The 16,239-nt window shown below is 44.7% G+C and overlaps 1 protein-coding gene across 1 annotated transcript in view; it reads right to left on the bottom strand.

Moving 5' to 3' along the window:
* Window positions 1-11,467, bottom strand: part of LOC132363425 (uncharacterized) — a 44,303-nt gene extending 32,836 nt beyond the window's left edge. Inside the window, exons 1-4 of the mRNA XM_059919126.1 lie at window positions 11,355-11,467; window positions 6,383-6,396; window positions 5,451-5,864; window positions 4,265-4,437 (exon numbers count right to left, since the gene is read on the bottom strand). Of these exons, the coding sequence (XP_059775109.1) occupies window positions 4,265-4,437; window positions 5,451-5,864; window positions 6,383-6,396; window positions 11,355-11,467 (714 nt within the window). The remainder of the gene's footprint in view (window positions 1-4,264; window positions 4,438-5,450; window positions 5,865-6,382; window positions 6,397-11,354) is intronic.
* Between the last annotated feature and the right edge of the window lie 4,772 nt (window positions 11,468-16,239).

Raw genomic sequence — 16,239 nt, forward strand, 5'->3', positions numbered from 1 at the left:
ATGCAGCAAAAGCAGTTCTAAGAGGGAAGTTTATAGCAATACAATCCTACCTCAAGAAACAAGAAACATCTCAAATAAACAACCTAACCTTCTACCTAAAGCAATTAGAGAAAGAAGAACCAAAAAAACCCCAAAGTTAGCAGAAGGAAAGAAATCATAAAGATCAGATCAGAAATAAATGAAAAAGAAATGAAGGAAACAATACCAAAGATCAATAAAACTAAAGGCTGGTTCGTTGAGAAGATAAACAAAATTGATAAACCATTAGCCAGACTCATCAAGAATAAAGTCTGAGAAAACTCAGATCAATAGAATTAGAAATGAAAAAGAAGTAACCACTGACACTGCAGAAATACAAAGTATCATGAGAGATTACTACAAGCAACCATACGCCAATAAAATGGACAACCTGGAAGAAATGGACAAATCCACAATCAACATTGTGAAAATGACTATACTACCCAAAGCAATCTACAGATTCAGTGCAATCCCTATCAAACTACCAATGGCATTTTTCACAGAACTAAAACAAAAAATTTCACAACTTGCATGGAAACACAAAAGACCCCGAATAGCCAAAGCAATCTTGAGAAAGAAAAGTGGAGCTGGAGGAATCAGGCTCCCTGACTTCAGACAATACTACAAAGCTACAGTAATCCAGACAGTATGGTACTGGCACAAAAACAGAAATATAGATCAGTGGAACATGACAGAAAGCCCAGAGATAAACCCACGCACATATGGTCACCTTATCTTTGATAAAGGAGGCAAGAATATACATTGGAGAAAAGACAGCCTCTTCAGTAAGTGGTGCTGGGAAAACTGGACAGGTACATGTAAAAGAATGAAATTAGAACACTCCCTAATACCATACACAAAAATAAACTCAAAATGGACTAAAGACTTAAATGTAAGGCAAGACACTATAAAACTCTTAGAGGAAAACAGAGGCAGAACACTCTAGGACATAAATCACAACAAGATCCTTTTTGACCCAGCTCCTAGAGAAATGGAAATAAAAAGAAAAATAAACAAATGGGACCTAATGAAACTTCAAAGCTTTTGCACAGCAAAGGAAACCATAAACAAGATGAAAAGACAACCCTCAGAATGGGAGAAAATATTTGCAAATGAAGCAACTGACAAAGGATTAATCTCCAAAATATACAAGCAGCTCATACAGCTCAATATCAAAAAAACAAACCACCCAATCAAAAAATGGGCAGAAGATCTAAATAGACATTTCTCCAAAGAAGACGTATAGATGGCCAAAAGGCACATGAAAAGATGCTCAACATTGCTAATTATTAGAGAAATGCAAAGCAAAACAACGAGGTATCACCTCACATCAGTAAGAATGGCCATCATCAAAAAAATCTACAAACAATAAATGCTGGAGAGGGCATGGAGAAAAGGGAACCTTCTTACACTGATGGTGGGAATGTAAATTGGTGCACCCACTATGGAGAACAGTATGGAGGTTCCTGAAGAAACTAAAAATAGAGTTACCATATGATCCAGCAATCCCACTCCTGGGCATATATCCAGAGAAAAACATAATTCAAAAAGATACATGCAAACCAGTGTTCACTGCAGCTCTATTACAATAGCCAAGACATGGAAGTAACCTAAATGTCCATCAAAAGGTGAATGGATAAAGAAGATGTGTTTTATATATTTATACATATATATGTATACACACACACACACACACACACAGACACACACAATGGAATATTATTCAGCCATAAAAAGGAATGAAATAATGCCATTTGCAGCAACATGCATGGACCTAGAGATTATCATACTAAGTGAAGTAATCCAGACAGAGAAAGACAAACATCATGATATCGCTTATATGTGGAATGTAAAAAAAAAAAAAAAAAAAGATACAAATGAACTTACATACAAAACAGAAATAGACCCACAGACATAGAAAACAAACTTATGGTTACCAAAGGAGCAAAGAGTGTGGAGAAGGGATACATTAGGAGTTAGGGATCAGCAACCACTCTCAACAGCATGTTCGGATAGACGATTAGGCCTGAAGTGCTTAATTTGTTAAAAGAAAGGTATTAAACAACCATTTTATTAAGATATGAAAATGAGAGACAACAAGGAGAAATTTAAGTGCAAATTAAAGCAAAGACTACTTTAAAAACTTTAAGTCAGTAAATCTGCATGACAAAAAACTTGTAGAAAATCTAAGAACAGCATGATGCTGTAGTAGTATCTCCTGAGCAAATGAGGAAGGTGATTTAAGAGACAGGTCACCTGTCAGAGCCAGGTTTTAACACCTTATTTCTAGAACTTTTATTTAATGTTTATTCATCAAATTTCTATACCACTTATAAATTCTCTGAATACTTTAATGACTCATCCCATGCCTTAGTGTGTGAGTGTTTGACCTTACCAAAAACAGTCTTGCAAATCACAGTATTTTTCTGAAATGTAATCTCTAACCTGGGTTGGCAAGGGAAGTCCATAAGAAAGTTTAGTACTGTGGTTCCAAAAATAATAACAATAAAAAAAAAAAAAAAAAACACACGCAATTCCCTTTTAATGGTTTAAAGTCAAGCATTCTTTAAAAAATTCTTTCATATCTTTTCAAAGTCCTAATAATAAAGGAAAATTCCTTTACAAATCCACCACTGTTTTGCTATAGACACTTGAACTGAGTGGGAAAGATGTGACAAGTCAAGTCAAGATATTGGTACACAGAGAAAACGAAACAATACTCCTACACCGTTGCTTTAGCAGGGCCTGTTTGTGCTTAGGAGTATCACATCGATACCTTGTATTCCCGAATATTATGCCCATCCTTCCTCTATGTTCTTATCATCAGGGATAAAACCTTGTCTTCAACTGCCTCTACTAACCTGTTCGTAAGAAGCAAACTTTCTCATCACGATACTCAGAACCCTAAATTCTCCCCGTTCTCCCTGCGTATCAACCTATTTCTGGCTCCAGTATCTGTCACTTCCGAGAGCACATCACCTGTAATTCTTTTCTGAAAGATCAGGCTCTCTTAACCTCCCACTGTGTCCTAATAATCCATAAGCACAGGGGACACCCCGATATTTGTTTCCTCAACTCCTGGGCTGCCGTCATGATATCAAAACAATCATGCCCCATGAAAATTCATGCTGAGGTGTCATGGCAAGATCCTCTGCTACTTTGTAATTCTCATATTCAACATGTATTGATAGTTCAACGTAGCAGAAAAGAAGAGGGGATGTTAGCTTCAAGCACTGGCTGGGCTCAGAAAGACTGTTTACTTTAGGTCAGAGAGAGTGCGTATTTATTGCAGAGAAGAAGGAACTAACAGAAAGTGAGCAAAGATTATGTGAAAGAAAATTAATGGAGACAGATTGCAGAGGAGGGAACCAGAGCTTAAATCTGTGATAGAAATAAGAAGCGAGCTTGGTGAAGGAGAGACAGTATCTCCTCTGAGTCAGAAGAGACGACGACAAGAACACAGGTAACTGCTGAGGTGATGAAGGTAACTGAGGGGTCCCAGCATAGACTTGGTTTCAGTAAAATGAGAGCAGGACAGTTACACAGGGGTGGGGATTGGAGTGATGGAGAAAGTACTAAGGGACTTAAAAAACAGACATACTTGTTCTGAAGAGAAGGAAACCAGAACTTTTCAAAGTCACAGAGGAGAAAAAGCAGCAGCTGTATTCTGCACAGCAGATATATACAGCCTTCACAACAGACTATCTCAAGGAAGCTGCAAGATGCCTGGAAAGTACGAAAATGATGTCAAGAATGGTTCTGCTAAAAGTGACAACTTTGTCAAAACTGACTGGAGAGTGCGGCAAATGTTAATGGTTAAATATGGGGGATGGGTATAAGGAGGTTCACTATACTATTCTCTACTTTTGTGTACCTTTGGAAATGTTTATAATAAAAAATGTTTTTAAAATTGCCTAGCCATCGTATGACCTCAGGAGCAATGGTTATCTTCCTCAGAAAGCTCAACATCTTGCCAGAACTTTCCAGAAGGTTTTAGGAACTTCAGAGACACAATTGCATATGGATACATACACTCTAGAGGACTGCAAAATTCAATGACAGGGAGGCAAAAGTTTCCAGTTGACGAGGATTTGTCCCAAATTTGTTCTAAGGAGTGAGAAACACAAGTGAGCATTAAAATTAGGCTAAGCGTGTCAGGCGTGACAAACGGGGCCAGAAGATGAAAGCGATGAGGACAAGTATTTCAACTAAGCATATGCCTGAAGAACAATATTATAAAACTTACTTCATCTCCAGAACTTCCTCTAAGTGTTTTCTTCTCTCGGCCCGAAGGTTGGTCACATGAGTTTCCTTCTCTGCCAGTGACTGCTGAGTGCAGGACAGCTTCGCCTTCATGGACTCCAGCTCCTGTTTTACCTTCTCCATGGCCATCAGTAACTCCTCCACCTATGATCAATACTGAAAAGACAGAAACTGAGCATCTGGGTCAGGTATAGTCAGAGGAGCTGGGCAGTGGGCAACGCCTGGGTCCACAAAATTGAAGACATACCCATCAAAAATTCTGTACTCTCGCAGGATCAGACATAAATGGCAGTGAAAGAAATACATCTCTCATCTTCCCTCCACTATAATTCTTCTCAGTTTAGGTCCAAAAAACCCTCATTTTCTTTTTGACAAATGTAAGGGCATCAGAAGTAACAGTGTGTCAGGAACAATCCCTTCGAAGGAATTTATTTAGAAACAGTCCAGAACCTTCCATGGAAATAACAATATAATGCAGATAAAAATATAAGGAACAAAATCATAATAAATATTTCTAGAACGATTTTAGGAAATAAAAGCCATAAACCTGACTAATACCAGATGCAGAATAAACATAAATGAGTCATTTTTATTCGTTCAAACTAAGAGTCTTCTGTTTATACCATTACAAAAAATTTCTTGTTAAACAAACAGCTAGAATTCAATCGGATAATTTCCTGCTCTAAAGCTGGGTAGGTAGAGATTTTCTGAGGAAGGCAGGAAGAAAAGAAAAAATATATATGACCAGATAGAGAAGAGACAGAACGCTTTTAAAAGGCCTGTAAAGGACTTCCCTGGTGGCGCCGCCCGCGAGGACCGGGACGGCCGTCCGCGCCGCCCTCCCTCCCTCCCCGGCCGCCGAGGTGAACCGCGGACAGGCCGCTAGCGGGGTCTCCCGGGCCGTGCGGGCAGCCCGAGGGCCTCCGGGCGGGAAGCCCACCTGTCCGCGGGCGCCAGGCTCCTCGGGGCGGCTCGCCCCGGGCTCTGCGTGACTGGCCCCCTGAAGCAGCGGCGGAGGCGGCGGCCCAGTGTTTGCGCCGCACCGCCTCCTACGGCAAGAGAGAGGAGACAGACGCCGCCCGCCCGGCGCCTGCCGTGTGCGCCCGCGCCGGCCCGCAGCCCAGAGCCCCCGCCCGCCAGCCCCCAGCCCCCCAGCCCGCCAGCCTCACCTACGGCTCCGCCCTCCCCGGGGGCGCGCTGCCGGGACCCAGCCAGGGCCGTGAGGAGGAGCGGGCGGAGGAGAGCCGAGGGGCCTAGCGCCAGCGACGGGCGGGAAGCTCCAGGCGCCGCCCGACCCCGAGCTGCCGCCACCGCGGCCGTCTCACCCTGCTCAGGGCTGCCGCTGCCGCTGCCCGCCGGGCGTCGGCGGCGACCCGCCGCCGCCGCCACCACCACCACCACCACCACCACGACAGCCACAGCTCCGCCCGGGCGCCCGACGTCACCGCGCGCCGCCCCCTGCGCGATTCCCCAGCCCCGCCCCCGGCCGACGTCAGCGCCAGCCCCGCCCCCGCGCGACCGCGCCCGGTCGGCGTCCCGAAGCCTCCGGGGAGTGCGACTGGGGCGCGCGCGGGCCCCGGGCACTTTCCGGGTGTTGTCTTTACTGTGATATCTTAGTTAAGTCTAGTGGGGTGTCCCCCCCTTTTTAAAAATTACTAAAGTATGTCATTGTGTTAATTCAACATTAATACTAGAAACAAAAGTGAAAATTCCCATAGCAACAGCTGCTCTTTTTCTATGCTACGTTTATGCTTTTAGTAGTAGTATAAGAGCTGTTAAATGTGCGTTTTGCACATACTGTGTAAAACACATTGATGGAGAAAGAGCAGGGAATGAAGTATTTGGGCTAATCAAATAATAAACAGTGTATTGATTATCAATGTTCAGAGAAATATAATGTAATAAAGTAGATTAAGCATAAAGGTTATGTGGAATATAGTTTACTTCTATGGCTTTTCAAAATGTGAGCCTGGAGGTGCTGATTCACTCATGTATTCATTCAACAGTTATTTATTGAGTATGGTTCTGGGTACTTTTTTTAGCCTTTGGGAATACAGTAGTGAACAAAGCTGACAAAAATTCCCACCTTCATGGAACTTACCTTCTGGACACCTTCTTGGGAAATGAAGAGGAATTCAGCAAAGGCGATTAATAAGAGGTTATTGAGGGAGGAGGAAGACCAGGAGAGTGCGATGTACTAGAAATGAAGGAAAGGAAGTTTTCAAGGAGGAGGGAATGGTCAACTGTGTCATTGTTTAAAGATGTGTCAGACTGTTGGGTAAGAAAGAATTCTGCCTGATTATAATGCCTAATAACAGAGAAATGACTAAATGCTTTTTAGTGTGAGATGAGACAAATGTAAGAATCTTTCAGTTTTTTACTTCCTTTGACTGATTTTTAAAAACATATATATTTCATTCTTTATTCTTTTCAGAACAAAATATGCAACCTGGGAGTTTATACTTGTACTAAGGAGAGGTATGACACTGTTGTTACTAATTATATGTACACTTATTTTTTTAATACATGTATCAAATCAGAAGTTATAAAAGTATACAGGGAAAAAAATAAGTCTCTTCTGTCCCATCCAGTTACTCCTGAAGGCAGACACTGTTTCCAATTTGTTGTTTTTCCTAACCAGTGAAATTTTGTGCAGTAACACGGCATTTAGCTATTTTAAAATTGCATAAATATAACAAGTGTTTTTATCCCCTATGTATTTTTTTTTGCAGGCTTAATATTTGTTTTTATAATTTAAGTCTAGCTACCTGCAGACCATTTTTTTTTTTAAATAACAGCTTTATTGAGAGACAATCCACATACCATAACGATTCACCCATTAAAGTGTACAATTAAATTCTTTTGGTACATTCATCACCACGATCAATTTTAGAACATTTTCATCCTCCCAAAAAGAAGCCCCAAACTCATTAGCAGTCATTCCCCTGACCTTTGGTTTTAAAGCTCTCTTTTTTTAAAAGAAATAATTACTTAATTTATTTTTGGCTGCGTTGGGTCTTCGTTTCTGTGCGAGGGCTTTCTCTAGTTGCGGCGAGCGGGGGCCACTCTTCGTTGCGGTGCGCGGGCCTCTCACTATCGCGGCCTCTCTTGTTGCGGAGCACAGGCTCCAGACGCGCAGGCTCAGTAGTTGTGGCTCACGGGCCCAGTTGCTCCGCGGCATGTGGGATCTTCCCAGACCAGGGCTCGAACCTGTGTCCCCTGCATTGGCAGGCAGATACTTAACCACTGCGCCATCAGGGAAGTCCTATATGGGAAATTTTTTAAAATATTTCCTAGAAACCACCAGACTCGCTGGCCAGTGTCACATTGAAACTTAGAGTTGTGAAGGAGGATGGGTTTGGGTTTGGGTTTGGGTTTGGGAATGGGTTTATTACAACTGGCCCAGACCTCCACGCTTCATCCCTTAGGGTTAAAAGAGGGGCCCCCCTGCTCCCTAAGATCAAGGGTTCTCCACCCTAGCTGAACAAAATAGCAGTCTCTTAACGGGAAACAAGTGGGGATAGCGGGCAATGAACAATGGGCCACGGCTGCGGGTGATTGTGTCCGTTAGCTTTAAGGCCGCCACACAGGTCCCAGCAGTTTCTAACAGTACATGGGATGCCTATCACCCAGCAACCTTGACTGACTAGCAGTGGCACCCTGGAAATGCTGTGTTGGGAAGTACCTACCAATGAAGTACTTGTAGGACCCCAGGAAAGAACAGCTGTGCTTTACAGCACCGGCTATGACCCAAATAGCCAAGGAGGTAGCAAGCAGCATGATATCTGTACCGCAGATCTTTTCTTGTAGCTGGAAAGCCCCAGCCTGTGATGGCAATTCCTATTTTCTTCCCTCTGGAAGATCAGTCCCAACCGCACTACCCCTGCTTCTGCTTCCTCTGAGTCTGAATGTCATCTGCCCACATTGAGGAGGAAAGGAGGAAGCCCAGGAGAGGCGTAGGCAGGAGGAATCCCACATTCCTCCTGACATCTGATTGAAGCACAGGTAAAGTGAGTCTTATGCTGTCCTTACCGAGTTCTAAGTATGAGGGACTGTACTGCACACGCAACCCCAGAATAAGCACTGGAGATAAACCGACTTGCAAACTCTGTATCTGAAAAATCGCCTCAAATCTGAAATCACCAGTATTTCTACACCATTTTTAGTGTCTATTTTTACGAACCAATTTTCGAAAGCACCATCAGCAACAGGTCTAGAGCGTTCCTTTCCAAACCTGAATATTTTTAAGCAAACTTTTCATCTTCCTTAGCTAGATGAGTTCAGGAAAAACATTTCATTGATTAAAAGGGCTGCATTACAAAGGTTTGCCCCAAGACAACACAAGCTCCTCGAGAGCAGGGATTTGGGGCTGGTTTGCTCAGTGTCCCCAGCATCTACCCCAGGTGTCCTTACATCAAAGCATTCCATAAATATTTGTTGAATTAATGCCATCGCATGACCGGCCTTCTTGTGCTGTATGATGTGAACTGCGTGACTTTCCCCCTGAGGATTAAGATATTGATGGAGCATCCTTCAAGATCAATGGCATGCCCTAGATGAAAGATAGGGATGTGTAGGAGGAAACCTTGCCAGTCAAAGCTATCTATCTATTCAGTCTTAAGTGGAAACTCAAAAGACATGCACCACGGGAGCTGGTTGTAGGCCCAAAGTCACAGCTCTCCTTACAAGGAACTGTGTCATGCTAGGAAGTCACTTAACAATCATAGCAGACACGTACATAAGTGTCAGGCCCTATTCCCAGTGCTTTATGTAGATTACCTCACTTAATCTTCACAACAAGGCTATAAAGCAGATTCTGTTACCATCACGTCCCTTTAACCGATGAGCAAACTGGGGCACTGCGTTACATCACTTGCCCAGTGTCACATACAGAGCATCAGAGCCAAAATGTGAACCTGGCAATCCGGCTTAAGTATCCGTGTGAATAACATCTGCATTGTGTGGCCACCTGGGCCTCCCAGGACCTCTGGGATTTCAGTTTCCTCACTGTCTGGGGGGCGGGTGCAGACAGTGAGGAATGATGGATACATCAGGAGGCTATCAAACCTTCTCAGCTGCTTGATTGCTTTTTGAAAAGAAATCTTGGCTAGTCAAATTCATAGAAACAATGTAGGATGGTGGTTACCAAGGGCTGGAGGGAGATGAAAAGGGGGAATTGTTATTGAAAGAGACTAGAGTTGCAGTTTGCAAGAGGAAAAAGTCTGGAGATCTATTTAACACTGAGTATACTTAACACTACTGAGCTGTACACTTAAAAACAGTTAACAAAAGTTTCCAACTTATGTGTTTAACCACAGGAAGGGAGGAAAGGAGGAAAGGACAGAGGAAAGGATGGATGAAGGGACTCTTACCTGGCAGCTCAAGAAGTAAAACAGAGGCGGAACTGCTGAATCAGTGGGAAAAGGAGCCCAAGGTTCCAGCCTCTCGGCTTCTTTCCCCAGATCCTCCCACCAGAACAGCCCCTCGGGGAGATCATCAAAGCAAAGTTTTAAAACCACTAAACAGGACAACTTCTCAATTCTCTTTAAGACAATTTCAAAAGCCGCGGGTCCAATCACACTCTCAAAAGTCTCCAGCTGAAAAGCCCTCCTGGCCCCTCAAGGCCGAATCGGTTCACACTCACCACCATGGTCCTTCAGATTGTCCACATTGTAGCCCCAGTGTAAGTGTCCAAGCTCACAGAGCACCGCCGTGGCCCCCTGTACTCAGAGTTACTCATCACAGCGGTCTCTTGAGCCTCTGTGCGCTGCCTATTTCATCCTTGTTTGTGGAGTGAGAGCTGTGTGCTCACCCGCCGCCCCAGCTCAGAAGGCTGTTTCTAGTCCCACCTTAGTTATGGGCGAGGCGCTATATCTATGCCACTGTCACCTGCACAAGGTGCCCAATTCCCCCACCTCGTCTGTTCTGGGGGCTTAACAAGTATCCAGGACTCTCAGATGGAAGGGTGGAGAGGGAGTAATTCAGAAGAGACTTAGGCACAGGGGAGCATGATGATACCCCATCCTTCCCTTTCCCTCAACCAGGGTGCTGAGCCATGGTTCCTGATCAGGGAGAGAATGAATGCTGGGAAAGCAGCCAACGCCATAACCAACTTGTAGCAATGAGGGCCAGAGAACTGAGACGAAAGTACGTGGGGGCCATTGGCACATACTGTTCAGTTAAAAAAAAGAAAAGAAACCAGGAATGCTAACTAAAGGACAGAACGATTATTATCTTTTGACTGTAAACCTCTCTCTGCATCATCCTTGGGTCCTAAAGCGACCTATTTCCATCACACGCACATTCCACCAGCAGCCGAAACTCACCTCAGCACCCATGTTATATTCTGACCCAGTTTACATGGAGCTGACTGAAAGGCAAAGAATAAGAAAATGAGGCATTTGAAAGGGAAATCCATGCTTCCTAGTTTAGAGCTGCACAAACTCCTTTGCCCACCACAGGAAGGGATTAGGTTACTCAATCCGAGTAACCCAATTCTCTTTGTTTGGGAACATGGTGATTCTATTCAGAGGGCATAAATAAGATAAAGGACCCACGCATACTAGATTTTTCATTTGGCAAGCAGAATAAAAATCTGAACCTATACCTGTGGGAAAGTAATCAATTTTTCATAGACTTATTATAGGCTTCACAAAATCTACTGCACACATATTTTTAAAAGTAAGAAAGTGGCTTTTTAATGATACTTAAAATACATGGCATGGCAAGAATTATTTAAAATGTGTTTCTGAGGCCTGAAGTTTGGTACTGCCTGCTAAAATATAGATGATTTGGATAAGGCTGTCTTCTCGGGATAAACGTGAGACCTAAGCGCATCTTATCATAAAACTAATAGGAAGGTTGGTATTCAGGCAGTTAAGTAATTGGTATAAATCCTCCCAAGATATTAGATCCCCTGAACTCGCAACAGTTAGTGGTTGTTCATTGGCCTGTGTGCATTAAATAACTCCCCTTAACCCAGAGGCCAGCAATCCACTGTTCACATAAAGTCAACACAAAGCAGAGCAAGAGGAAGCAGAGCTGAATCCAATAGACACATGACCACGACTCACCCAACAAGTGTTTTCCGAGGAGCACGCCAGGCCTGGGAAAGTGGACACGTGATCCACGGGGTCTGGATGCCCAGTCTCGATCCAAGCAGATTGGCTCCGTTTTTATGAGCCATCGGCTTGATTGTCCACATTGGTGGGCATGCTTTTCGCAGGAACACATCTCTGTTCTAAGCGGAAGGCTATGCGCCTACACCTGTGACCAGCCCTGTATGAGGAGTGTACGTGCGTGTGTGCGTGTGTGCGTGTGTATGCGTGACTGAATGAATGATTTTTAAAATGTCTACATAAAGCAGATCTAATATACGAACATCTCCATTTACAAAAAGGCTTTCATTTTTTTTTATCATGCAGCAAGTCACTGAAATATTACACTATTTTGTGTCCAGCAACTCCCTTCAAGGAGCTATGAAAACATGAAGCATCACTGATGTCAGAAGTCACAGTCTAGCCGAGAAGACAAGTGACAGACCCGAAACAGAGACCACAGCAAATGTCTGACACCAAGTGTAAAAGCTTCAGGAGTTCACAAAATCCAAAGTCACTAAAAGCCCAAGTTGCTGAGAGGACTTGGAGCAGTGGGCGTTAAGAAGGGCAGCAAAGATGGTAGGCTTTAGATTACCAAAGGGACGGAGGTGGCGTTTCACGGAGGTACAAGAAGCAGAAGCAATGACTTAGAAGCAAAAAGAAGCCTTCTGTTTGCCGATAGCAGTGACAGCACCTGCCCTGATCAGAGCCACAGGAGACAGGGCTCATTATAGGGTGGGGACTCGTTATGAAGGGGTAACAAGCTGCCCAGAGAAGTTGATTTGTTACATTAGGGAGTCATTTTAGGATCCTGAATGGGAACAACCGGGTGTTCCTTCCGTATGGTGAGAACTCACCCCAGGATTCCTTTCAAGAGCATGCTCCCCTTGACATTGAGTTAATGATTTCATTTGCACTCAGCTTTCCAATATCCCACCTCAGTGGTTCCCAACTTATGGACCACAGAGTTATGGCAGAGGTCCTGAAGGCAGATAAGCACTGCCCAGAAACGACTTGCTCCTGGCATATTGCCGCTGTCTCGTTCTAGTATCTGTAGATACCATGTGAGCCATAAAACGCAAATTCACTCCAAAGCCACAGTCACCTGAGTTGCCCCAGGCGCCAGCCTATGGCTGCACATGGAGTCACTGTAACAGTAGCCCAGATGTCACTAGCTCCCACCTCCCTGCTGTTCATGCAGGACTTCAGCCTCCAGTAAAGTGCCCCTCAAGCATTCCTAGGAGTTCCCAGGGATTTGGTGCCTGAGCCTGCGAACAAGGCCGTCGTCCTCTCAGCGGCCACTGGGCGGCGATGGGTCCACACAGCTCCCTCTCCTGCGCCTTCAAGCACCCTGAGGCCTCCGCAGGCCAAACTGCAGGATGGTCCATATGGAGTAGGGGAAACATCTCATTCCTCCTGGGAGCTACCATTCCCAAAGCAGTCACACTGGTGCCATACACGATAGCTTACCGAGGGTATTTTAGAAAAACAACTCTGACAGTTGTTACTTACAGCCCTCAAGCTGTGAATGAAAACTGTATGTGAAGGTGAATCTAGCAGAGGTTGGGCAGGAAGAAAAATACCAGGGACAGAGCCCATGCCGTGCTCACAATCAACCTTCCCATAATGTGCTATCAAAATGCACATCATCCTGTTTGACCCAGCAAATTAAACTTCTAAGCACACAAGGAAGTGAAAAGTGTAGGAGGATTTTCAACTCAGATTATTTGCAAGAGTGAAAAAGGAGAAACACACATCTCCTAGTACAGAAGGGGTTAAATTATGACACACTGACAGGGTAGAATACAGGCAGCTGTTAAAAATGATGACATCAGCTTGGAAGTACCACTGGAGAGCTCTGCGATGCATCGTTAAGTGACACAATGCCAGTTAGAACAGCGCTCCACAGCCTGTTAGGAGGCGGGGTGAGCGGCGGGCAGGCCAGCGAAGCTTCATCTGCCGCTCCCCATCGCTTGCACGACTGCCTGAGCCCCCCGCCCCCTCCCCCGTGGAACCATTGTCTTCCAGGAAACCGGTCCCTGCTGCCGAACAGGTGGGGGACCGCTGAGTTAGAAGACGTTAGGGACAGCGTGATCGCATTTCAAAAGTGTGGAGGAGGGGCCGGGAAGAGGTACATATGGATATTATATGTCAGGAACAAAACCTATGGAGCTACTGACAACCTTTCTCCCTCATACCCATGCCTGAAGGGGAGTCTTTTTTTACCACCCAGATCCTTTATGGAACTGATCTGGGAGACAGTAAGAGAGATAAAGAGTCCTCAAATGGCCAGATTAGTCTTCATGAGAGGAGATGAAAGAGGAAGTAGTGGATGAGAGAGGCAGGCAGCCAGCCAGCCAGCCAACCAGGAGATGGAAGAAAAGAAGTACCTGGAGCTTTTAAAGACGGGGGAGGTGGAGGTCCTGGAGCAGCTACTGAAGACTTGGTGTACGGGAGAGAAAGCTGGGTGACGTAGGTTCAACATGTTTGGCCGTGTCATGTGCTGTGTGACCCCTCCACAGAGTCTACAAATACACCCATGACAAAGATCTAGAACACGCATGAGGTTTTGAGATCAGATTGGTGTTTCTTCCCCATGTTTCTGTGCTGCCCATGAGGTGAGAACAAAAGCTAGTTTAAGGTTGTACATGTATGAAAAACGCCAGGAAAGACACCCCAGAAATTGTCCCAGCGGTAACATCTGTCAAGGTTGATTAGGTACTGGTGGACTTTGTTACAACAAAAGTGTATCTCACATGTATAATTTTCATGGGCATGTATTTTACTTTCACTCAGGACAGGGGTTTGGGTGAGGCAAGCAGGGTGACTACAGTGCAAAACTGAAGGAGACACTGACTCTCAGCGTCTTGCTGGTTCAGAGCCGCATGTAAACACCCCCGTGAGGGAGTGCCTCCTTCACTTAGCGCCCTACCCACCCTGCTTGCCTCACCCCATCCTGGCTCTGCTTGCCTTGTTAATCACAGTTCTGAATCTCATTGAAATTCAAACTGGGATGCTATCTGCCACACACACTGCATACAGAGTACATTGCCATTCTGAAAGCACTTTCGTATATGTAGTTCACTTTCTCTTCATGACAATCTCAAAGGCAAATGAGACTAGTATTATAATTCCCATTCTACAGATGGAGACCAGAAAGGTTAAAAGACCTGTCCAAGATCACACTGCTCAGTGACAGCAAACTCAGTTCAGCTAAGTTTGATTACCATCCCCAAGTATTTCCATGACCCCACCCACATACAAAACAAACAAAACTTATCACTCATACCTATCAGGAAAACGATGAATCTCTGAAGTGAACCTAGCCCAGATATTCATGTCTCCCGTCAAATAAGGCCCGGCAGCCCCCATTTGCCCCCTTGGAAACCACGGAGGCAAAGCCCACAGAAGATGTAGGCAGGCTCTAGCCAAGACGGCGCCCCATGAGGAGCAGCCCCTCTGGATTCTCGAGTAGCAGCAGGTTTTCAGGACGAGCAGCAGGCCTTCACGAGGGCCTACAGGCAGGTCCGCGGCTGCTGGCTGGCACCAGGTGTGAGCCATGGGAACTCTGGGAGCTGGGCGGGGGTGTGTGTGTGGGGAGCATCTGCACAGGAGGCATGAGCCTAAGAGAATCTCTCAGCATTGGACATTCCACAAGGCATACATGCAGCTACTGGTGGTCGGCACTTCCGGGTTTTCGCCTTGAGGTGAGCGGAAAGGAATAACACGGCACCACTAGCCACCAGCCTGGAGCTCAACCAGCCGGCCTGGCAGCCTAGAAATTTGCTTAAGGAGTTAATCCAGGCAGACCCTGAACTACCCTGTTCATCCAGCTGTGTTTCAGGGCACAGCACGATTCCAACACTGCATGTAATAAAAATGAAGAATACCCCCCGCCCCCTGCCCTCTGCAGATTCGTTTTTCTCGGGTCCCACTGGTACTTTCGTTTAAAACTAAGTTTAAAAATAAAGAAATCAGCAAACCACACTCATTTGCCAAGTGTGCTTTTTTTCCTTCCTTCACAAACCTAAATCATACCTGGCAGAATTCATGCTGTTCTTGTTTACCTGTTCCTCTAAGAATATGAATCCATTTCCCTCTAGCCTGGGTTTTAGGTACATTGTTTAGCCAAGCCTTTACCTCCCTCTTCTGTTAAAAAGAGGAAAACATACAGCAAACTCAAGTTCTATATCTGTGGAAATGTTAAGAGGAAACTACCCTAGGATGTTTACACAAGCTGTGTAAAGTGGCTTTAAAGAGGCTCTCGTATTCCAGTATTACCCATACTACATTCGAATTAATACTTCCCAGAAAAAGTAAACTTTAAATAAGATCCAATCAGGATCAACTGCACACCCACCTGAGTAGCTGAACAAAATCAATGGAGCAATTCTTTGGTCATCGGACTAAAAGATTCAAGATTGACTTTTTCCCCCTTTTAGTAAAATATGAAACTCCCTGGTAACCTGAAGTATTATTGGGTCCTGTATCTTGCAAGGATTTATGCGCAATTTATCTAAAAACTGCCTTTCAACAGCTACACGAATGGCTGAAATTGCTTGATCTCGCCAGGCAAAGAGTTTTTAAAAACATTAACCTCAGAAACAGAATATATGTCTGTCTCGTGCGAAGTACCAGAGTTTTCAATCATGAAATTAAATATTCCTTTGCAAACTCAGCTATATCCTAAAACAGCCAATGATAACCTCTTGCAATACTCAGCATTCTGTGGAGAACTGAGTTTCTAAAGGGCCGTATACTGTCCTGAACGTAATGGGAGATTCCTTTAAGGGAGTTTTTCCTTCTGAGGAAAACAGCTGTACACCGTGGACTACTGAAAAGTCCCGCTGGGCCTGTCTTA

Source organism: Balaenoptera ricei, chromosome 3 (genome assembly GCF_028023285.1).
Source record: "Balaenoptera ricei isolate mBalRic1 chromosome 3, mBalRic1.hap2, whole genome shotgun sequence".
In the NCBI taxonomy this organism is placed as follows: domain Eukaryota; kingdom Metazoa; phylum Chordata; class Mammalia; order Artiodactyla; family Balaenopteridae; genus Balaenoptera; species Balaenoptera ricei.